Source organism: Jaculus jaculus, chromosome 5 (genome assembly GCF_020740685.1).
Source record: "Jaculus jaculus isolate mJacJac1 chromosome 5, mJacJac1.mat.Y.cur, whole genome shotgun sequence".
Taxonomy (NCBI): Eukaryota; Metazoa; Chordata; class Mammalia; order Rodentia; family Dipodidae; genus Jaculus; species Jaculus jaculus.
Genome location: NC_059106.1, coordinates 135,019,502 through 135,043,793, shown reverse-complemented (window position 1 = coordinate 135,043,793; position 24,292 = coordinate 135,019,502). Strand labels below are relative to the sequence as shown.

At 42.9% G+C, this 24,292-nt stretch overlaps 1 protein-coding gene across 8 annotated transcripts in view; it reads right to left on the bottom strand.

Moving 5' to 3' along the window:
• Positions 1–24,090, bottom strand: part of Tbccd1 (TBCC domain containing 1) — a 37,083-nt gene extending 12,993 nt beyond the window's left edge. For 4 of the 8 annotated variants that reach the window (XM_045150709.1, XM_045150703.1, XM_004654300.3 and 1 more), the window contains exons 1-5: positions 23,872–24,086; positions 15,914–16,011; positions 15,324–15,702; positions 7,752–7,907; positions 998–1,364 (exon numbers count right to left, since the gene is read on the bottom strand). In XM_045150709.1, coding sequence (XP_045006644.1) covers positions 998–1,364; positions 7,752–7,907; positions 15,324–15,702; positions 15,914–15,915 — 904 coding nt within the window. In that variant the 5' untranslated portion in view covers positions 15,916–16,011; positions 23,872–24,086. Of the gene's footprint in view, positions 1–997; positions 1,365–7,751; positions 7,908–15,323; positions 15,703–15,913; positions 16,012–18,047; positions 18,127–23,871 lie in introns of those variants that run through there. The other 4 variants (XM_045150708.1, XM_045150704.1, XM_045150706.1 and 1 more) reach the window with 4 other exon arrangements.
• Positions 24,091–24,292: the final 202 nt, after the last annotated feature.

Genomic DNA, 24,292 nt, shown 5'->3' with positions numbered 1-24,292 from the left:
CAGTGCATGCTGAGGCCACACAAGGCCTCAGAGTTCGGTCTTCTAGCATTCCCTAAAGAAGCTGACACAAAACTGGTATTTTTAAATATTTATATAGAACCTTTTGTTTCTATCTCTGAAATTCAGAGATTGTGGAAATATAGTCTGTAATTTTTCTTTCATCCATTTGGCCTGGCATTTGTTTCAGTAGTACAGGTATTTATAGAATGTGCCTCCAGTTCTTCTCTTGAAACTTACATAAGAGCCCAAGATTCATATAACACCTATACAGTTAGCCATAGCTGGACTCCCAGAAATAGATGCTTGATTTAACAAATGCTAGATTCTCTCTATTGTAAATATAATTTCTAATTTAGAAACATCTTTGCTTATGTTTATATGGTTTAAAAAAAACACCTCATCTTTATAACCAAATCACTGGAGCTATTGCTATGGCTTGGCCAATGTTGAATAGGAAATAGAAATGCCTTAAGTGAGCACATGATTGTGTATGTGCACACACAAACACACACACACCCAAGACAGACAGTCAGAATCAGAGAAAAGCACAGCAGACTGAAAACTAACTGTAACCAAAAGAGCCCTGGTCAGAGTCAGGGGAAATGGCTCAGTAGTTAAAGGCACTTGCTTGCAAAGTCAGACATCCTTGGTTCAATTCCCCAGTACCCATGTAAAGCCAGATTCACAAAGTGGCACATGTGTTTGGAGTTCATTTGCAACAAGAAGCCCTGATGCACCCATCATTCATATTCTCTTTCTCTCTCTCCCCTAGTAAATAAATAAAAATATTTTTAAAAGAACCCTAATAAGCCAACTCTGAGACTACTGCTGTGTTGAGTAAGTCATATACAAAAGACAAGTATTCTTTTATACAAGTGCTAGGATTATAGGTATACACCACCACATGAAGCTAGAAGAAATTTGACCACTGATCTATTAGAAAACATAAGGTTCCTTGCCATTCAATTTCAGATAGACTAAAATATTTTTAAAATACCTTGGTGAGCCCAAGCCAATTTCTTTCCGGACTTGAGGCAAGCAGATGGACCAAATGGATTCGCAGTCAAACAGGCTCTCAACCAGGCTTCCAGTTTGTAGAAAGAGAAGGACTTGGAGATCTTGGAGAAGCCGCTTTCTGTATGCAGGGGTTGCCACAGTGCAAGCTCGTGAAGTGGGTAGACTTTCCTGGCTCTACTCACTGTGCCTTCGATAAGAAAGCTGAGTGCCACAACAGCTTCTTGAGAGATCAGACTGCTTCGGCTTGAGTGAAACAATGCAGTGAGTTCTTCTGGACTTAAAAGCAGCTCAAGAAGATCTGATAGATGATCATAGACAAAAGCCTGGTGACTGTAATCATTCCAGTTCTAAAAAACAAAAATGAAAGGAAGGAAGCACTTTTAACAGAACAAAGTGATTCTACAAGATGTAAAATATTTATGTTTTAATTATTTTGCATTTATATGTTGCCTCATGCCCCCAAAATAATTTAGATAGCTATATATAAAGTTAAGTATATGTGATATTTCTAAACAGAGTATCCCTCTACATTAGCTAATTCAAAAACAATACAGGTTAAATATTCCTTGTCTGAAATGTTTTGGACTTTTTCAGATTTTGGAAAATTATATTTACCTAAGAAGGTATCTTGAGGATAGGACCAAGCATAAACATGAAATGCATTTATGTCTCATACACCCTATACACATAGCCTGAAGGTAATTTTATGTAATATTTTTAGTACACCTGCACTCTGCAATTTGTCACTTCAACGCAGCTGTGGGATTTCCTATTTGTGGCCTCACAACAACACCCTATAGGGTTTTTGTTTTTCTGTAATTTTAGAAAGAGAGCAAGAGAAAAAAGGGGGAAGAGAGGAGGGAAAGACAATTGATGATCCAGGGCCTCAGCCACAGCAATCAAATTCCAGACGCTTGTGCTAAATAGTGGGCATGTGCGACCTTGCGCTCGCCTCACCTTTGTGCATCTGTCTTCCGTGGGTTCTGAAGAGTTGAACATGGGTCCTTAGGCTTTGCAGGCAAGACCTTAACCACTAAGCCCTCGCTCAAAAAGGGTTTTAAAAAAATTTTTTTTTATTTATTTGCAAGAAGATAGACACACATACACAGAGAGAGACAGAAAGAGAGAATGGGCATGCCAGGACCTACTGCTATGGAAAAGGAACTCCAGATTCTGTTCTACTTCATGTTATCTGGCTTTACTTGGGCACTGAGTGTGGTGGTTTGATTCAGGTGTCCCCCATAAACTTAGGTGTTCCGAATGCTAGGTTCCCAGCTGATGGAGATTTGGAAATTAATGCCTCCTGGAGGGATTTGTTAGGAGTGGGCTTATGGGCTTTATAGCATGTTTCCCCATGCCAGTGTTTGGGCATACCCTCCTGTGGCTGTAGTCCACCTTATGTTGGCCAGGGGGTGATGTCCACCCTCTGCTCATGCCATTGTTTTCTCCTGCCATTGTGGAGCTTCCCCTCGAGCCTGTAAGCCAAAATAAATCTCTTTTTCCCTGCAGCTGCTCTTGGTTGGGTGATTTCTACCAGCAATGCGAGCTGGACTGCAACAGTAAAGTGGTACCGAGGAGTGGGATTGCTGCTAGACAACTATGTGGTTTCGGGCCTTTTGGAGCTGGTTTTCAAGAGGAATGTGGAAGGAGTTGAAACCTTGGCCTAAGAGATGCCTTGCAGTGCTGTAAGTACAGCTTGATGGACGATTCTGGTCAGAGCTACAAGACCTGAATGCAGTAAGAACTATGGACTGTGAGGTTTGGCTTATGAGGGTGAGAAAGACCTTTGCCTGGACTGGGCTAGCAGTTTGTGTGAGAAGCTTACTCTTATGCCGTGTCCTGAGAAGTTGTGCAGGGTTGCTTTGCATAGAAATGAACTGGTGTGAGCAGACGGATATGGCACAGAAAGAAAAATCTTTGGGTGAACTGTTTCCCATTCAGCTGCAACTGAAAGATTACAAGCTTTGAGACAGGTTAGCTGACCTGCGCTAGGGCAACAAGAAGAATGTAGACTCTTTTGAAAGGGCCTGAGTGCTCAAGGAGTGTCCTGTTCTTCAAAATCTGCTTTACCCCCCCCCCCCCCGGATTAACAAATTGGCACCCTACCTGGTATCGTGGAGTATAAGAAATGCTGGAAAGAGGGTCATTGAGTTTGCAACACAGTCTTGTGTTTTAGAAATGGCCATGGGCAGTGTGAAGCGGGTTTGCTGGTTGCCTGCACAGAGACCCCATGGGGCCATGAGGATGAACCGGGGCTTGCATGTGGAGACCCAGTGGAGATGCCGGGACCATGAGATGGCTGCCAAGGAGAGCTGCCGGCCCTGATGAAGTTTCCCAGGACTGTGAGTAGCCTAGCTGGAGGGGCGGAATTGGAATGCCAGAGACTTGTTGCTGGTTAGAACTTAGGTGTTCCGAATGCTAGGTTCCCAGCTGATGGAGATTTGGGAATTAATGCCTCTAGGAGGGAGTGTATTGTTGGGGGTGGGCTTATGGGCTTTATAGCATGTTTCCCCATGCCAGTGTTTGGGCTCACCCTCCTGTTGCTGTGGTCCACCTTATGTTGGCCAGAGGGTGATGTCCACCCTCTGATCATGCCATTGTTTTCCCCTGCCATCGTGGAGCTTCCCCTCGAGCCTGTAAGCCAAAATAAATCTCTTTTTCCCTGAAGCTGCTCTTGGTTGGGTGATTTCTACCAGCAATGCGAGCTGGACTGCAACACTGGGGAATGAACCCTGGCCACCAGGCTTTGGAAGCAGCTACCTTTTTCCACTGAGCCATCTCCCCACCCTCTCAAAAAGTTTTTGATTCTAAAGTACTTCTGATTTTTAGATCAGTGATGCTCAACCTGCAACTACAAAATAATCTCTAATGTGTGCTAATCATTAGGTGCTATACATACTCTTTAATACTAACAGCAATTCCCAAAATAGATAATGCCATTTTACAGATGAAGAACTGGAGATATAGAGGTTATATTTTCCCAAGCTCACAGTGCTAGGAAACATTCTAGGTTAAATATAAAAATAAGCATGGTAGATCTTCAATGACGCATTGGGCTTCTCAACTGATCTTCTCTCGTCACAGAAGAAATTTAAAATTCTACTGGGTGAAATGATTTTATAATGACCAGATGTAAGAGAAATTACAAGGCTGAGATAAGGTCTGAGTTGGTCCCAGTGATTTACCTTATCCATTTAACAGGTATTTTTAACAGCTCTTATTTGGCATAAACAATGTTTCATGATGAACGTGCAAACTGAATAAGACCACAGTACTTGTCCTCAAAGAACATGAGTCTATGTGATGAGAAGACAACAGAGATACACATGCACAACACACTTGGACAGAACCCATTACAGAGGTTTGTAAAATACTATGAACATAAGAGAACAATTAACTCTATGTGGGTGGGGAAGGTGGGGAATCATGGTGCAGTGTTGTTTGAATAAATTCTTGGTTGATGTTGGGTTACTTAAGCAAGCTGAAGAAAAAAAAAAAAAAAGCATTATAGGCACAGGGACCAAAATGTGGAAAGCACAGAACTTTGTGCACAGAACTAGAAGCTTGGGGGGGTGGGGGGTGTAGGAAGCATGCTGGCTGGGAAGTGGGAACTGAAATGGTAGGAAGAGACCAATCATGACAGGCCCTGAATACTAAAACACCTGGACTTTATCTGGTGTGACAGGGAAGTTCAACTTATTTTCTAAACAGCTAAACATTTATTTTTCTTTAAAATAAATTCTCATTTAGATCCCAAGGAAAACAGATGAAGGAAGAGCTATATTTAGGTTCAAATGATATCCCTCCTTCTTAGTAGACGAGGCTCAATGACGGAGTTTAACAGAAGAGGAGTATAATACATGTGCACACGTTGTGGTGACTGACAGGAGACCAAGAGCAGGGAGAGCAGCTAGGTCCTGACGATACAAGTCAAATAAAAATGAAGAAACCTAGATGAGATGTAGAGAAGGGAAAGATGTAAAGAGTTATTTTGAGACAAAATCACGGAGACTTGACAACTACCTAGACATGGGTAGGGGGAGAAAAGGCAGTATGGTGGGCAGATGGCATAGGACTACAAATTAAGTAAATCTAGATTTCACTGTAGGGATATCCCAGAACTGAAGTTATCTCCCAAACTAAAGCAGAAACAGGGCTTACGAGAGCAGGCATGGAAAGCCATCTGTTTCTCTTTCATAGGCCAATGTCTCTCTGTACATCTGTTCCTTTCTCTTCCTTTTCTCTGATGAGAAGTATTCTGTGCCTGATGAGTCATTCAGTTTCTAATCCCTTATAAGTGCATGTCACTCATGAGCAGTGTGCCTATTCTAATAATTCCCAATGTCATAAGAGTTTTCAGCTCAAGTACCCATTATCAACTGGTAAATTCTTCAGTCTCTAGGGGGATTGATGGTCCCAGGTCATCATTTCACATCAGATCAATTTCAAATCATAGCAATGGGAGCCAGGCATGATGATGTGTACCTGTCATTCCAGTTACTTGGGAGGCTGAGGCTGGAGGATCACTTGTGCCCAGGAGTTTGAAACTAGCCTGGTTAACATCAAGGAGACCCTGTCCTAAAACCAAAGGTCAAATACATAGCTGTAAATTGGCTATTCTAGTTGAGTCCATTCTTGACCCAATTCAGTGTAGGGACAGGTCATATCACAACATAGGACTTCTTAAATTTTTCCCATTCCCATTTAGCCTGAGAAAATTTTACATGATCCCAGGTATACAGACATATAAAACAGGTATACAATTGAACATTTGCTAATAATCAAAAAGGAAGATATTTATTTTAAAACAATTCTTTGCGAGGGAGGGCTGGAGAGATGGCTCAGTTAGGGAAGTGCTTGCTGCATAAGCACAAGGGCCTGTGTCTTGATTCCCAGAACCCAGGTAAAAGCAAATGTATGGCTCACTCCTGTATTCCCAGTACTGAGAAGGCAGAGACAAGAGGACTCCTGGGGTTTGCTAGCTTGCTCGTCAAACCGAATTGGTGAGTTCCAGGTTCAGTGAGAGAACATTTCTCAAAACAATATGGTGAACAGCAATAAGGACGACATCCAAAATAAACTTCTGGCCTGCACATACATATACCCTACACATATATGAACATACATACACACATATACTCAATATACAAATTCCTTGGAATGCATATAACTTTACCATTCATGAAAGCAGGAAGAAAATCTTCATACTAGTAAGAAGAATGTTTCTGTTAATTTTTACATAAAGAATTTGCAGACTACTTGATATCATAGGACACAGAGCATCCTCAACATTTTCCAGAGATTTTGTAGGATCTCCCTGTAGACCAGGCAGACCTGGAATTCACTATGTAGTCTCAGGCTGGCCTTGAACTCACAGCAATCCTCCTAGCTCTGCCTCTCAAGTGCTGGGATTAAAGGCATGCACCATTTGCCCAGCCAGAGATGATTTTATAATTGTGCATGTTGGGAATGTTCTTCTACAAAAACTGTAGTACAAAACAGAAGTATGTTTAGGACCATTTCAGGAATTGTTTGAAATTCTATCTTAATCTAAAGCCAAACTTCATTTACTAATTTTTAAATTTTTTCATTTTTATTTATTTATGAGAGAGAGAATGGGCCAGGGCCTCTAGCCACTGCAAACAAATTCCAGACACATGTGCCACCATGAGTACTAGGGAAACAAACCTCAGGCTTCACACAGGCAAGTGCCTTAACCATGAAGCCATCTCTCCAGCCCTCATTTAACAATTTTTTAAACACCTTTATTTGTATATGCATGCATAAGCCTCTTAATGCTGCAAATGAACACCCGTCTGGCTTTATGTGAGGGGCTGGGAATTGAACCTGAGAATACAAGCAAGTACTTTCTACTACTGAGCTATTTCTCTCATCATTTTACAGATTTTTTTTAATAAAATTTAAATCAGCAACTCAACACCAACTTAATTAATTTTAAAAAATAAAAAAAAGTAAAAAAAACCTTCTAGGGCTGGAGAGGTGGTTCAGCTGTTAAGGCACTTGCCAGAAAGCATAACGACGCAGGCTCAATTCCCCAATACCCACATAAAGCCAGATACAGAGTGGTGCATGCATCTGTACGTTTGCAGTGAATGGAGGCCCAGGCATGCCCATTCTCTCTGTCTGTCTCTTTCTCTCTCTGTCTGCAAGTAAATAAATAAATATATATATATATATTTTAAAACTCCTTTTAACATGATGCAATCCAAACACATACTACTTTGATACTTATATGCCAAAGAATGATTATAGGAAAATATTGAGTCTTTGTTTTCCACAGTAAAACCATTATGCTTCTCTAAGAGTCTGCATTAGAAGGATCCCTGTGAGTTTAAGGCCAGCATGAGACTACAGAGTTCCAGGTCAGCCTGAACTAAAGTGTCCTGCCTCATCATCCCTCCCAAAAGCTAAGATTATAGGCATACACGATCATGTTTGGCTTCAATCTATGTAACTTTAAAAAAGATAAACCAGCCGGGTATGGTGGTACATGCCTTTAATCCCAGCATGCAGGAGCCAGAGGTAGGAGGACTGCCATGAGTTCGAGCCCACCCTGAGATGAGAGAGTTAATTCCAGGTCAGCCTGGACCAGAGTGAGACCCTACCTAGAAAACAAAAAAAAAAAAAAAAAAAGAGAGAGAGAGATAAAAAAGATAAATCATCTCCTTTACAAAGTATCACTTTCAGAGAAAAGTCCAAGATGTAAATGATACCTTATTGTGACAACTGGATCTTTCAGTCAGGTCAGGAGACTGAGATCTGTTTCTGGGACTAGGCCACTCTTCTCCAATCAAAGATGTCCTCAAGGAGACCTTGTTTAACTGTTGTATATATAAGAAGAGCAGAAACTGTAGGGTGTCTACTGAAAGCTGTTTGAGAAGAAAATAAGACAGTATTTGTTAAACCACTACCACTGGTCTACAAGCAGGTATATACAGTAAACTAAATTCAGTTTCTTGATCCTAAACAATCAAATTCAGAACTACTGCTACCAGTGATTCTCAGACATAGATGCTTCTAAGAAGAAACTTCTAAGAAACTTCACAGACAGCCACAGAAATCCCCCCCCCATCAGCAAACAGGAAAAGATGAAGTACATTATTTCAGAAGTTCAATCTTTTAAAAATATTTTATTATTTATTACAGAGAATGGGTGTGCCAGGGCCTCCAGCCACTGCAAATGAACTCCAAACACATGCACCTGGCTTATGTGAGTACTTAGGCTTTGCAGGCAAGTGTCTTAACTGCTAAGCCATCTCTCCAGCCCCAGAAGTTCGATCTTATAGGTGAAAAGGCAACCTTGGCAATTTGAATGAGTAAATGAATAAATGGAAGAAAAAAAATACAGGAAATAGAGGTTTAACCTATGATTCATAGACTTATCAAGAAAATTTACAACACTGGTGTAACAAACTCATTCCTGGTATTTATGTAAATTATAGGAGAATAGGTATTTGTAATATTGTTTTAAAAATGGGGGTCTATTTGACTTAAAGAAAGAAAATGTGAGGATGGTGGTGCACATTTGTAATCTTAGCACTCAAAAAGCTAAGATAGAAACATCTTAAAATAGAGTCCAGCCTGGGTTACATAGCAAGACCCTACCCTATCAAAGGATTAAAACACAGCCCAAACCAAAAACCAATACTGAAGAGGGGGATGGTGATAAGGGCCTGTAATCCCAGTACTTGAGAGGCTGAAGTAGGAGGATCACCATGAGATCAAGGCCAGCCTGGGCTACAGAGGGAGGTAAAGTGATGGGAAAGTGATGCCCTTGCAGAAACAGGAAGCCTTTAGAATGTCAATGGACAAAATGAGGAAAGAACTTTTAACTGCCATGTTATTATTATTATTATTTGAGGTAGGGTCTTGCTCTACCCCAGGCTGACCTGGAATTCACTATGTAGTCTAAGGGTGGCCTTGAACTCACAGTGATCCTTCTACCTCTGCCTCCTGAGTGCTGGGATTAAAGGCATGCACCACCATACCCGACTCCTTACAGCCATCTTATAATTAAACTACAAAACACGCAAGTCAAAGAAAGTATAATGAAAGCAATCAGAAAAATCAAATCACATATAAAGGCAAGTCCATCAGGATAACAGCAGATTACTCAACACAAACTTTAAAAGCCAGAAGGGTTTAGAATGATGTATTCCAAGTTCTGAAAGTTAACAACTGTCAACCAAGATTGCTTAAGACAGCAAAGCTATCCATTCAAATAGATGGAAAAATCAAGATATTCCACAACTAAAACAGGCTTAAGGAATATATAACAACCAAAGCAGCTTTACAGAAAATACTTGAAGGGATCCTTCATGCTGAAAAGAAAGAAAAGCATACACATAAGGAAACAGGAAAAACAAAACAGGACCAATAAGTAAGGCCAAAACCTGCTGAATACACATTTTCCCAAGTTCCCAAAAGACATACAAAGGACCAATAAGCAGGTCACAAGGTGTTTAACATCATAAACCATTAAGAAAATGCAGAGTGAGGGGCTGGAGGGATGGCTTAGCGGTTAAGGTGTTTGCCCAGGTTTGATTCCCCAGGACCCACATAAGCTAGATGCACAAGGTGGCACATGCGTCTGGAGTTCATTTGCAGCAGCTGGAGGCCCTGGCACACCCATTCTCTCTTTCTTTATCCCTCCCTCCCTCCCTTCTTCCCCTTTTCTCTCTGTCAAATAAATCAAAATAAAATACATTTAAAAAATAAAAATAATAAAAAATTAAAAATAAAATGCAGAGTGAACATAGCCAAAGTATTAACATACTTGAAAGAAATTGTCCTTATGAAATCCAGCACTTTATACAATGAATATATCCCAATAAAATGCTAATCAAGGGGCTGGGGAGATGCCTCCACAGTTAAGGCACTTGCCTGCAAAGGTCAACAACCCCAGTAGCCATGTAAAGCCAAATACACAAAGTAGCACATGTATCTGGAGTTCCTTTGTAGCAGCTGGAGGCTTTGGCACACCTATTTGCTCACTTGCTCTTTTCCTTTCGCTTTATATCTATCGCTGCTTGCAAATAAATAAATAACAATTTAAAAAATGATACTCAAAACCACAATGAGATCAGGCTGGGGAAGAGTCCGCAGTTAAAGGTACTTGCTTACAAAGAGTGCCAGCCTGGGTTCAATTCCTCAGTACCCACTTAAAGCCAAATGTACAAGGTGACACAAGTGCCTGGAGTTCTTTTGCAGGGGCAAGAGGCCCTGATGCACCCATTCTCCCCTTCCCCATAAATAAATAAAAAATAAAGTATTTTTAAAAAGCATAATGAGATGTTGCAACATGGTATTTGGGGTAAAATGAATCTGTGTTCTTGTACCATGGTCACTCATATTTGGCTATAAAATAAACTATCTCTTATTCCCTACAAAAATACGATGAGGTCATTCATATGTTAGAATGGTTATTACTCTAGTTGGAGTTCTCTAGCTCTTGCTGAGAGTGCCGTCTTCAGAGCAGATTAATGTAGTCCTCCTGGGACTCTAAGTTGGTTATTTTATGAGGGTTGCTAGGAAAGAACAAGACCAGTCTCTCTTGTCCTACTGGTTTTTATTTGTTTCTGAGACAAATCTCATGTAGCCAAGGCTGTACTCCTTTGTATCTGAGGATGGCCTTAAATTTCTGAGGCTCCTGCCTCTACCTCCTGATTTCTGGGATTATAGGTGTGCACCAAAACTCCTGGTTGATGGCATGCTAAGGATTGAACTTAGGGTCTCCTGCATGCTACGCAGGTACTTGACTGACTGAGGTATTTCTCCAGCCCCCTGCTGGCTTTTGATCTTAACATGTGACCTTTTCCCCCAGCACTGCTAACCACCATGACACCTTACGCATTGTGATAGGGGCCTGTACCAGAGCTAGTGCTGCCTAGGCTTTCAGCCTCAAAATCAGTTACTAAAAAGTTACACAGCCTCAGATATTTGGTTATGTGATTCTAGTGAGGACTTAGAAAAGTAGGAAGGCTAGAACCCTTAGAGGCTGGATAAGTGGACAAAACCAGAATGCTGATGTAAATGAGGAGTATCATTTCAGAAACTGTATAAAGGTCATTCTTATAATACCACTGTAAAGTTTGGATGAAGCTAGGCGTGGTGGTGCACATCTTTAATCCCAGCACTTGGGAGGCAGAGGTAGAAGGATCACTGTGAGTTCGAGGCCACCCTAAGACTACACAGTGAATTCCAGGGCAGCCTGGGCTAGAGTGAGACCCTACCTCGGGAAAAAAAAAAAAAAAGTTTGGATGATCTTGTGCTCATACACTAGAGCTTTATAGAACACTGAATTTTAAAGTGATGGCATTAAGTGCCTGGCAGAGGAAATATCCAAACAAAGTGTTCAAGCTGTTGCTTGGTTACTTGGGACTACACACATTTCAAGAGCCGTGACATGATCTAAAAGTAGACTATGCAATTTAAAAGGAAGCACAATACAAAGGGGTGAAAACTTTGTAGATTGCCCAAGGACACAGCAAGGAAAATCATGCAGAGAAGCCCAGCAACCACTTGCCACAGAGAATAGCCTGGATAAAATGAGGCCAGATGCTGTGTGACAGGGCAATGAGAGACCTGGAGGGTAGCTCAGAAATCTGTGAGAAATCTGCTTCTGCCACTACAGGCCCAGAGACCTAAAAGTAAACCACCGCCTAGAGGAATAGGCTCAGGGTGCTCTCCTTGGGCTTACTGTCAAAGAGTAAGCAGTGATACAGTACACTGCTCCCCAGAGATGCACTATGTGGCCACATCAGCTATGTTCAAACAGGCCCAGAGTATAATACCACCTAACACTGGTCCAAAGGAGCAAGTGTCAGCTGCTGGTGTAACAAGCTGCTAATTCTGCAGGTGTGTAGAATGCAAGAGCTCAAAGGTCAAGGCAGCTTCCACTGAGATTTCAAAGCAAGGCCTAGGAGGTCAAGAAGAGAAACCGGCCTAAGGGACATTTTTGCTACAGAAGGCCTCACTGGGGCAATGCATACTAAAACTATAGGAATGGGAACCCCATCAAGACCTCTGAACTAGAAAGCTACCAGTGTGCAATACTAATCCAGGAAAGCTGCAGTCGTGGGGCTCTTCCCCCTCCCCCAATTATATTTATTTATTTGAGAGACAGAAAGAGAATGGGCAAGCCAGGGCCTTTGGCCACTGAAGATGAACAACTGGTGCATCTGGCTTACATGGGTCCTGGGAAATTGAACCTGGGTTCTTTGGTTTTGTAGGCAAGGGCCTTAACTGCTAAGCCATCTCTCCAGCCCAGTCATGGGGCTCTTAAACAGAAAGAGAGCTATGAGCCTAGTTAAGCTATAGGTGGCAAGGCCACTTAAGGTTTGGGGCAGGTGGAGGAGGAGGGAAGCAACCCAAACCCAGGATAGAGAACCTGGGAGTTTTAACATCCCAGGCCTGCTCTGGTGGCTTCTGGACATGCTTTGGCCAGTTACTACTTTCTATTTGCCTATTCCTTTTGGAATGGAAATGTTTATCCAATCTAAACAGCTGAAAATATGCCTAGAATATCAAAATGAGAACTTGGGCTTTCAAACTGATACTGGAACAAGTTAAGATTTTGGGACTATCCAGATGACATTTTGATATTTATTTTATGTGAAGACATGAGCTGTGAAGAGCAAGAGGCAGACAGAAGCAGAATTACCTGGTTTGAATATGGTTTGACCACTCTGAAAATTCATTTTGAAACTTAATCCTCACTGTGAGGAATTAAGAGGGTAGAAACAATCTGATTGAGGTGTTTAACAGAGGCAAGGGTTTGGGGAGGCAATGAAGAACACAGAAGACAACAAGGTAGAACCCCACCACAACTGAATACTTGTGGCTTGATAAGAGGGAGTCACTAAGCCGGGATTGGTGGCACACACCTTTAATCCCAACACTCAAGGCAGGCAGAAGAAGGAGGGTTGCTGTGAGTTCAAGGTAGGCCTGAGACTACGTAGTGAATGACAGGTCTGGGTTAGAGTGAGACCCTACCTCAAATAAAAAAAAAGGGGGGGGGGAAGACACTAATACACACACACACACACACACACACACACACACACACACACGTCTCTCACCTATGATACTCTATACTACCTCAGTATTCTACCAGCAGGAAAGTTATCACCATACATGGCCGCTCAACCTATCTTCAATCTCCAGAACCATCAGCCAAACTAAAGGCTCTTTAACATTGACACACACTATGGAATCTCACTAGCAAAAGAAAATGGATGAATACACTGTCCCAATCATGGTGATTCCAGCATGTGCCAAATGCTCACTTAAAAAATAGGAGCTGGGGAGATGGCCCAGTGGTTAACGGCACTTGCTTGCAAAGCCTATGGGCCTAGATTTGATTCCCCAGTACCCACGTAAAGCCAGATGCACAATGTGGCACATACATCTAAAATTTCATTTGCAGTGGCAAGAGGCCCTGGTACCCATTCTAATTCTCTTATTCATTTTCTCTTTTTCTCTCTCTCTCTCAAATAAAAAAAAAGCCAGGTGCCTTTAACTAAGATACATTAATAGTTCAATCACTCTAAAATGATTTTAGTCAGTGAAATATTTTATATTTTCAATTTCATTGTTCCTTTGGAAGAGAGAAAGCACTGGTAAGCAAGGACTACTTCACTGAATACATGCAACAGTGCCAAACTGAAGTGCTAAAATTCAAAATGCAAATGGAGCTGGGTGTGGTGGCACATGCCTTTAATCCCAGCACTCGGGAGGCAGAGGTAGGAGGATTGCCATGAGTTTGAGGCCACCCTGAGACTCCATAGTGAATTCCAGGTCAGCCTGGGCTACAGTGAGACCCTACCTCGAAAAATCAAAAACACAAACAAACAAAATGCAAATGGTACTTTAGGATCACAGTGGCCACTAACCTAAGACTTCAAACTATACTGCTAGTTCAAAAATTAAGAACAGACTGCTGGGAACTGAGGAGATGGTTCAGTTGGTAAAAAGCGTATTGCATGTTGTGGTTTGAATGAGATGTTACCCTAGAAACTCATGTGTTCTGAATGCTTGGTCCATAGCTGGGGCAATTTCAGAGGTGAAGCCTTCCTAAAGGAGGTATGTTGTTGGGGTTGGGCTGAGGAGTGCGGTAGCCAGCTTCCCCTTGTCACAGATTGGCTCACTCTCCTGCTGCTATTTTCTACCTGCTGTGGCAAGTGATATCCAGCCTCTGCTCAAGCCATGTTTTCCCCTGCCATCACCAAGTTTCCCCTCAAGACTGTAAGCCAAAATAAAAAACATCAAGCTGGGGAGAGATGGCTCAGCAGTTAAAGGTGCGAGCTTGCAAAGCCTGATGGCACAGGTTTGATTTCCTGGTATCCACATAAAGTTAGATGCACAAACTGGCACATGTATTTGGAGTTAATCTGCAGTTGCAAGAGCCTGTGGTGTGCCCGTTCTCTCTCTTTGCTTACAAATAAGTAAATAAATTTTTTAAAAAAAAGAACTGTAACCAAAAGTGAATATAAAGAGATGAACTGTAGGGAGGGAAGGACAGATGACAGGATACTTATGACTTGTAAACAGAAGAAAGAAATACACAAGGGGGAGGGGAAGTGCAAGGAGGGATTGTATTTGAAAATGCCATTAAATAAATAAAAATAAGGTAGAGAGGGATTGAGGAATATACCCAGCATTAACTAACTTCTTGCCTTCGCAAACACATTCACACACATGCACATGCAGCCTCACACAAATATACACAATTTTTTTTATATACACAAATGCAAAAAAAAAAAAAAAAAGCAAAGAAATAAAGAGCAATGGCTCAGTGGGTAAAGTGCTTGCTTTACCAGTGTGGGAGTTCAGATCCCCAGAGCCCACATGAAAAGCTGATACTGGAGCTGGGTATGGTGGCTCAATGGCTTTAATCCCAGCACTCAGGAGGCAGAGATAGGAGGATCACTGTGAGTTTGAGGCCACCCTGAGACTGTACAGTGAAATCCCAGGTCAACCTGGGCCACAGTGAGACCCTACCTTGAAAAAAAAAAGATAATGTAGCAGGGGTCTGCAGTGCCAGTAAGCTTATTGGACAGGAGACAGAAAAAGAATAATCTCCCAGATGCTTGCCAGCAAGAGCTAAGGAAATGCCTGAAACAAGGTGGAAGGCCAAGAATAACATCTAAGTTTGTCTTCTGACCGCTATGCATGCCCATAGCAACCACGTACATACACACATACACACACGGGGAGGGGGAGGGGGGCAGAAAATGAGAACAGATTATTTTCCAAAGTAATTATTACCAGACATCAATCCATACCTTATTTCTTTGCTTTTCAACTTCGTCGTCAGATGTGCAGCTGGACAAAATCTCAGACCATTCCAGACGTGCTTCAGGGGTCCTCACCGAAAGATTATCAAATATTTCAAAGTAAAGCCATGCTAGATCCTTAGCCAACTGCAGCTTCCCACATGCAATGTGCCTCCATGTGGACCAGTACAGGCGTGGGTAAGCTCCCTCTGTAGCCCGGGTTCGTACATAGGTGGATATCTTCCTGAGATAGTGGAGACTGAATTTGGATGGAGGTGGGGCTTGCAAGGCACCCACAATAAAAGGTTCTGCTTTTACCCAGAGGAGAACTCCGGACTGATCCATAGTATCTCTGAGGACATCTGGATGGAAAGGCTTCTTTGCATACCTGTGAAACCAACTTTCTTCAAAGACTTGAAACAAATCTCATTTATACATTTTCTTGGCAGGCGACCCTCCCTTAATTGTTAACTGTTTTTGAATGTACTGTATCATAAGTTTAAAATGCAGCTCTAGAGGTGGAGAAATGACTTAGCAGTTAAGGTGTTTGCCAGCAAAACCAAAGGAAAAGGACCCTGGTTGGATTCCCCAGTACTCACATAAAGCAGGATGCACAAAGTGGCACATGCCTCTGGAGTTTGTTTGCAGTAGAGGCCCTGGCACACTCAGATTCTGCTCCCCCGTCCACCGCCTCTTTCTCAAATAAATAAATTAAGTTAAATTAAAATAAAATAAAATGCAGCTCTAGCTCATTAGTCAAAAGCAAAATAGATTTTTGGTCAAATCCCATTTCAATGTATGTAAGAAAAGAAATTGTAATCAGTTATGTAAATACATAAAGTCTGGGTTAGATTCCTTTGTAGGGAAGGAAGAAAAGAGGTGTGTGTGCATGTGTTGAGAGACAGTGAGTGTGCATGATCCCATCAAAGGAAACTATGCTGAATATACCCTCAGGGGGAAAACTGGTAGAAATAAGCAGAATAAATTTTTTACAAAGTTAGACCACTTAGTTACAGATTTGGACACATAGGCTGACCACATACGCTCAATAATGAACATTAATATGAAGTAGCAGACAAGAATATTAATGTAAACATGGCTATAAAATTAGACCCAGGTTAGTCAAAGCATCAATAAACTTATTAAAACAGTGAACCTGCTATGACATATTTTATTGTGCTCAGTTCAGGTAATGTACTTCTAGTTGTTTATTGTTTCTCCATCATACATAACAATAAAACATAATTTCTTGAAATATTTATTAAAGATTTTTTTTAAATTTTTCATTTATTTATTTGAGAGCGACAGACACAGAGAGAAAGACAGATAGAGGGAGAGAGAGAGAATGGGCGTGCCAGGGCTTCCAGCCTCTGCAAACAAACTTCAGACGCATGCGCCCCCTTGTGCATCTGGCTAACATGGGACCTGGGGAACCGAGCCTCGAACCGGGATCCTTAGGCTTCTCAGGCAAGCGCTTAACCGCTAAGCCATCCTATTAAAGATTTTAAATACAAGGGGAATCATCCACATTAGCACTATTAAAAGGCAATTAGTTTATTTTATTGTACTTCCTTGTCTTTTTTGCACACATAGACTGGATATCTGGTTTTGAATTTTAATAGCTGTGATGGCATATATAATTCTATATTATTTTCAAAGCACTCTTGCATTCATGTATACCAAAATACTTTTAGTCACTTAATTTGAAATATATCATAAAAACAAGATGGGCAAAATACTGATCTCTGTTGACAGTGATGGGCACAAAGGAACTCACTCATTCTCCTTTGTGTATCTTAACAATTCCCAGTACAAAAATTTCAAATATAGCTGAGCTTGGCAGCCCACACACCTAGTCCCAGTACTTGGGAGGCAAAAGTAGAAGATCGTCGTTAGAGGCCAGGCTGGGACTACAGAGTGAGTTTCAGGGTAGGATGGGGGCTAAAGTGAGACCCTATCTCAAAAACAAGGTTTTTTTTCAAATTTTCTATATTTTATGTAATAATCTGTTTACCTACTTTCTGCATGTTTTGTGCATTATGAATTGTTTTGTGTTTGTGAAATGAAATAATGGAATCATCTTGACATTTCTGATGTTCCTGCCATATAGTCCAACTGCTTTTCAAAATAACTATAAAAATTGCATCCTTTGATCAAAACACCTTCTTTATTGAGCACTTTTTTTGGGGGGGGGGTTAGTAGGGTCTCACTCTAGCACAGGCTGACCTGGAATTCACTATGTAGAACTCACAGCGATCCTGCTACCTCTGTCTCCCAAGTGCTGGGATTAAAGGCGAGCGCCACCACGCCTGGCTAGCCCTAACATTTCTTAAAACCCAAACTTTCTTTGACTAATACAAAATATTTTGTTTAGTGTGTTTTCTTGTATTTCGCTAGAATGAAAAGCTCATCGGAAAGACCTCCACAATTCATCCCAGGATGGAAATAGGCTGCTTGTGAGGTGTTGGTCTCCCGTTTCCCAAGTGGGCCAACAAAAGCTAGATGCTGAGGAGAACCGGCGGCGGAGTCGGTCTTTCCCCCGGGAGCAGCGGTGGACCCGGCGGGCGGGCGCTCCTCGGCTCGGCAGCCACCTGGCCCAGGTCGGGGCGCCTCCCCTGACCTCTCAGGTGGACCTAACACCGCCCAGCTCCGAGGCAGCCCTCCAGCCCCAGCCCCAGCCAGAAGCTCGCTCCGCCCACCACATCCTCCCGGCGCCCACCAGGAGGCAGTTACCTGCCCGGTGACCGTCCCACCGCACCTCTCCACACGCCACCGCGCAGTCCCGCTCTCCACTCAACCCGGCGCCCCAGGCACCTACTGCGCAAGCGCAAGCGCGGGACCTGCACCACAGAGACGAGGAGGACCGTGCTCCTAGCGCGGCGAATTGCTCCTCATCTTTTCTATTGCTCCACAAAACTGTAGTTGGGCAGTTAGCACTTCAGTGCTTACTATGGGCTGGACCTTTAACCTCGTAATCTTAGCTCACGAGCTCTTGAAATTCAGGCACATTTATTTTGCCAATGAGAAAGTAGGGCATTAAAGGCGAACTTAGCACAGCCCTAAGGTCACACAGCAAAATACCGAGAGAAAAGTCAAACACCGACGAATCTGCAGCTGAAGACACCCTCTCCTCTCCCAACTCCGCTAACTATCCAGCCATGCCACAGCCTTCAGGTAGCTTTTTTAAAAATTCCTTCTTGAAGATAATACTTCTTTTTTTAAACTTTCATTTCCTGATTTCTGAACATTTCTGCTGTTTTAGTTCCTTTATGGCTTCTATGGGTGTGAGATTACAAAGGTAGACAATAAAACGGAATCATTCCTTTTAGGTGGGCATTCTTATCTAGTAGGCATCTTCCTGAAAGCAGGGGACCTAGATGAGGATCCAGGCTGTAATCTACTAGTTCAGTGCCTTACCCTACCCACACCCTAATGCTAGGGATGGAACCCAAGGGCTCCCTCATGCCTGGCAAATGTTTATCACTGAGGCCCCATTCGCTGCAACAGCACTATTAAACACCTCTGTTCATCTGGCACAGTACTAGGTACTAAGGTTATAGCAGTGAACAAATATATAGGGTTCTTGCTTTCTTGGAGTGTATGATGTGGAGGACAAAGTGCATGTTAAGAAATAGGATAATTGCAGATAGTAATAAATGCTATAAAAATGAGAAGAGGTCCCTTCTCAGGGTCACAATGGGCAGTAAGATGGCATCTGCCGGTAGGGTATTTCAGGTAGTGAAGTCACAGGCTCCACTGTTAAGGTTTGTTAGAAATGAGAATGAGTACAACTGTGGACTCTGACTGCAAGAGTGACCCAAGTACTCCTCCCAATTATCACATTCCTATCACTTTCCTGGAATGACCCAGACCACCCATCCCCATTATCACTACCCTGAAGTGGCCCAAGCCCTGAGGCAAGGCCAAACACCCTGCAACTAAAGAATTCTAATAACTCCCATGGCCTTATGAGTACATCATAGTCTGAAAGGAAGGTGGCCTTAAAAATATATATAACACTTTTTAAAAATATTTTTATTTTTATTTACTTATTTGACAGAGAAAGAGGGAGAGAGAATGGGCACGCCAGGGCCTCCAGCCCCTGCAAACACTAATGTGGGTCCTGGGGAATCAAACCTAGGTCCTTTGGCTTTGCAGGCAAATACCTTAACAGCTAATCCATCTCTCCAGCCCAACATAACTATTTTTTATGGCAATGTATGATCAACAGTTTTTTTGTTTATTTGGATGGTTGGTTGTTTTTTCAAGGTAGTGTTTCACTCTATCCCAGGCTGACCTGGAATTTACTATGTCATCTCAGGGTGGCATCGAATTATAGCAATCCTCCTACCTACCTCTGCCTCTCAAGAGCTGGGATTAAAGGCATGCACCACCACACCCATCTAGTTTTAATTTTTTATATTTTGTTTATTTATTTGAGAAAGAGATCTCTAAGAGAGAAACAGGCAGACAGAATGGGGAGAATAAGTGCATCAGGGTCTCCAGCCACTGTAAACAAACTCCAGTCCACATGCTCTACCTTGTGCATCTGGCTTACATAGGAATTGGGGAATTGAACCCTGGTCCTTAGGGTTCGCAGGCAAGTGCCTTAACTGCTGAGCCATCTCTCCAGCCCAGGGAAGTGGTTTTTTGACCTGGTCAGAGCCCCTCTAAGACTGCCCCAAATAAACTGCTGTTGAGCCCTGTCTTCCCTTTCATTTCTTCTGCTTTTTCCAACAAGGTTCCCTAAACGGAAGAAACAATCCTGAGCCCAGTGCCTCAGAAGCTATGAGATCAGCAGGGCTGCCATCTCACTCTGTATTTCACAACATTCTAAAGGAAATAAAACACCAGAAGTGCTGATGCATCAGGGTCCACCACACTGCAGACAGAAATACAGAGGAAACATATACATCTCAAGAAGAAATGGGAAGACAGTGAGGATCATATTGTGTGTTGTCTACTGTCTTGTTTGAACTTCCTTTCTCTCTTTTTTTTTTTTTTTTTTTTTACTATACCAAGATCCTTCCCCTCCGCCATGTTTTTAAAAGTCATGGGGTAGAGAGCAGAGATCTGTTAAAATAATGTATTGAGATCTTAAGACTGGCTGGGCGTGGTAGTACACGCTTTTAATCCCAGCACTTGGGAGGCAGAGGTAGGAGGGTCGCTGTTAGTTCAAGGCCAGCCTGAGCTGAGACTACATAGTGAATTCCAGGTCAGCCTGCGTTAGGGGGTTAGAGAACCTAACTCGAAACACCAAAAAGAAAAAGAAAAAAGAAAAATCTTAAGACTGACTAGGGAAGATGGCAAAACAGAAGCCTTTGACAGAGAAAAAAAGTAACATGTAGATGCTTTTTTGGCAAGAGACAAGATCTTGTAAACAAACTTATAAAGCCAGGTGAGATCCCTGGAGGAGAAACAGGAGGGCCCTGCTGCTAATGAGCATGGACTGGCTCCAGCTGGTCACCAGGAAGTGCTTTTCCTCACTCACAACTGCCCTGCTTTGCACTGTAGGTCCCAAAGCACCTTGCAACCTATGGGAAAGAGCTTCTGCCCATGCACAGTAGCCTTACAAAATTAGATGAAGCTGATGGAGAGGATGGGGACCAGCTGAACTCCACACAACATCTTCAGGCAGGTTCCACAGCCTCACCTCCCTCAGGACCAGCACTGGGAACGCTGGAGATTGCAGGAAGCTAAAGATGTACCTCCCCTCCCCCACACAGTACTGAGACAAGCCTTGAGGGCACCAGAAGGGAACTGTCTTCACTACTCAGCATAGATAAAATAGGAACACACTCTAAAAGTAACTGGGCTGATCTCCAGTGGAGCAATACATCAAAGCCCCTTAAACCTCTAAAAGTCTTTAATCCCAGCAATTGGAAGGCAGAGGTAGGAGGAGAGTTGAGAGGCCACCCTGAGACTACATGCTTAGCCTGGGCTAGAGCAAGACCCTACTTTGAAAAACAGAATCAAACAAAAGAATACAAGTATTGGTGCTGGAAAGTGGACTTAGCAGCTAAAAGTACTGGCTTGCAAAGCCTGCTGGCCTGGATTCAATTCTCAAGCCAATCATATAAACTGGATGAAAAAAGTGACACAAATGGTCTGGTATTTGTTTGCAGCCACAAGAAGCAATAATAAATAAAAAGAAAAATTTAATACAGGCCACTGCCAATGTTCTTGGTTGCCCACCAGAACTAGATAGTAAGGACCCTATTGCTGAAGACACATGTTTTGGTTGCAGGATACTAAGAAATTAAGCTGAAACTGAGCTGAAAACATCCTTTCTGAAAGCTAGCGAGCTGTAATAGTGCTAAAAAGTACTATGTACCTACTGGGGGAGAAAAGTCATCAACTGTCTTAACCAGCAATGGATCCTGTGAGCTACACAACCAACCATCCAGGCAAGAAGAGCCCACTGGTACAACAGTGCCATGACTGTTATGGGAATAACCAACTGCTCTCTGATTGGATTTGAGGCTCCCTCCAGAATGAATTCATATCTGTCATTGAAAAAAAATCTAGTCAAAAGCCTATGGCTGGGAAAGTCATAGGCCTTAGGAAGGACACCAGTACTGGTGTTTGGCAAAAAAGACATGCTGTGCCCATCAAAATGCCCTTTTTTTTTTTTAATTTTTATTTATTTATTTGAGAGTGACAGACACAGAGAGAAAGACAGATAGAGGGAGAGAGAGAGAGAATGGGTGTGCCAGGGCTTCCAGCCTCTGCAAACGAACTCCAGACGCGTGCGCCCCCTTGTGCATCTGGCTAACGTGGGACCTGGGGAACCGAGCCTCGAACCGGGGTCCTTAGGCTTCACAGGCAAGCGCTTAACCGCTAAGCCATCTCTCCAGCCCCAAAATGCCCTTTAAATATTTAGGGCTTTGCCCAAACATTAGTGCTGCTCTCACCCTTGGTCAGAGAAGGTTCTTTTTGCAGTTGGCAGTAACTAGCAGGAAGACTCAAAACTTCTCAAAGTGCTAAGAGTAAATGTTGAGAGCTCAGCACTAAAACAGACATTTCTCATACGCTCCGAGGCTCAGGGAACATTGTGGAAGAGGTGGTAGAAAGAATATAAAAGCCAGGGGATAGGATGAATTGCTTTGGAACACAGTCTTTCCTACCCGAAGTGGTCGTTGCAATCATGATCTCACAGCAGCTATCATTATTTACCAGCACAGTACCTGGCCCATCAACATTCTCTCACGGATGACAGAAGATGACCAAAAAGTGGAAAGGCAGGGACACAACAAGGACAGGGGACAAAAAAAGTAAAAGGAGAGGATTATGATCATAACGCATTATGTACATGTATAAAAAGTTCTTTTGGGGGGGTTGGAAAGATTGCTTGGTGGTTAGGCACGTGCCTGTGAAGTCTAAGGACCCCGGTTCGAGGCTCAATTTCCCAGGACCCACATAAACCAGATGCACAAGATGGAGCGCATGCATCTGGAGTTCGTTTGCAGTGGCTGGAGGCCCTGGCGCATGCATTCTCTATCTGCCTCTTTCTCTGACTATCACTCTCAAATAAATAAATTTTTTTAAGTTATTTTTTAGCTGAGTGTGGTGGCGTATGCCTTTAATCCCAGCACTCGGGAGGCACAGGTAAGAGAATCACCATGAGTTCAAGGCCACCAAGACTACAAAGTGAATTCCAGGTCAGCTTGGGCTAGAGGACTAGATTGAGACCTTATCTCATAAAACCAAAAAAAAAAAGTCTTTTTAAAAGATATTAGAATTGAAACATAAATTAGACGCAGGAAGATGAGTTAGGAGGCCTTTTCTTGGTAGAGGTTATGTGACTTGGCCCAGAGATGTAGTAAGGGAGATGTAGTGAGACTTGTTTTTTCCTGGAGGCTGGGGCATCTATGTGTATACCATGTGTGGTGTGTGTATGCACGTGTGTGCAGATGTGTGCACCACACACACAGGTAGAGACCAGGAGAAAATGTTGGGTGTCCTCCCTATCATTAGTCTGCTTTATTTCCTAGAAACAGACTCTCACTGAACCCTGACCCGTTGTTTTCGGCCAGACTAGCTGACCAGCAAGCGCTGGCTCTGCTCTCCACAGGACTAGGGCTACAGCGAGGGTGGCCACACCTAGGTGTGTGTATCAAGTAGTTAGTGGAGACTCAACTGAGCTCGGGTCCTCTCAGTCCGTCAGGTTTGCACGACAAACGCTCTTGCCAGATGAGCCAGCTCCCCAGCCCTCGATCATATTTCTTAATAGTCAAGATATACTTCATTGGTAAAGATTTGGATAAGGTTACGCAGGAGTTAAGGACATTAGGTGTTTCTCTTCCTCTCTCTCTCTAGAAAAGCTAGTTATAGCGTTTTCTTATGGTAAGCAAAACTGGATAGCGAAAAATCAAACCATTTTTCTCTTTAGCTCTAATAATGGCTTTCATTCATCACGTATTATGTTCCTTGGTGCTAGACAACTTACAGGAAAAAAGAAATCCCATTAAAAACTCACAACACTTTCATTGAGCGTTTTAGCACAGTTTTATCAATAAACAGGCTCGGAAGGGGGAAGGTGGGTCAGGTTTCTCACCACTGTGAAGTGCTGGAAGCGGAATCTCTGAACTTAAGTCGGTCTCCACGGTCGCTTCTCTAGAGGGCCTTTTTTCCTATCAAATCCAGACAATTTTCCAACAGGTTTGTCGGGACAGGGTAAATTAAGGTCTCCTAAACTCGGGTCGGCTACTGCAGGCGCGGAGGAACAGCCTTACCAGTTCCGTCCAGATGCCCGCGCGCGCAGCCGGCAAGCCCACAGTGTCGGATTTGAAGACTTGTAACCAGGATACAACCACTCTCCCTCGCAATTGGTCAGTGCGCGATGGAGCCCGCTTCACGATTGGTGGAAAAACCTCAGGAGGCGGGGCGTTGAGGGTGTGTCTCTTCTAGCCTCTGCCTTTACGTAATTTTCTGCGACTCGCGGGAGCAGGGACTGAGCAGTTTCCCGAGGCGGCGCG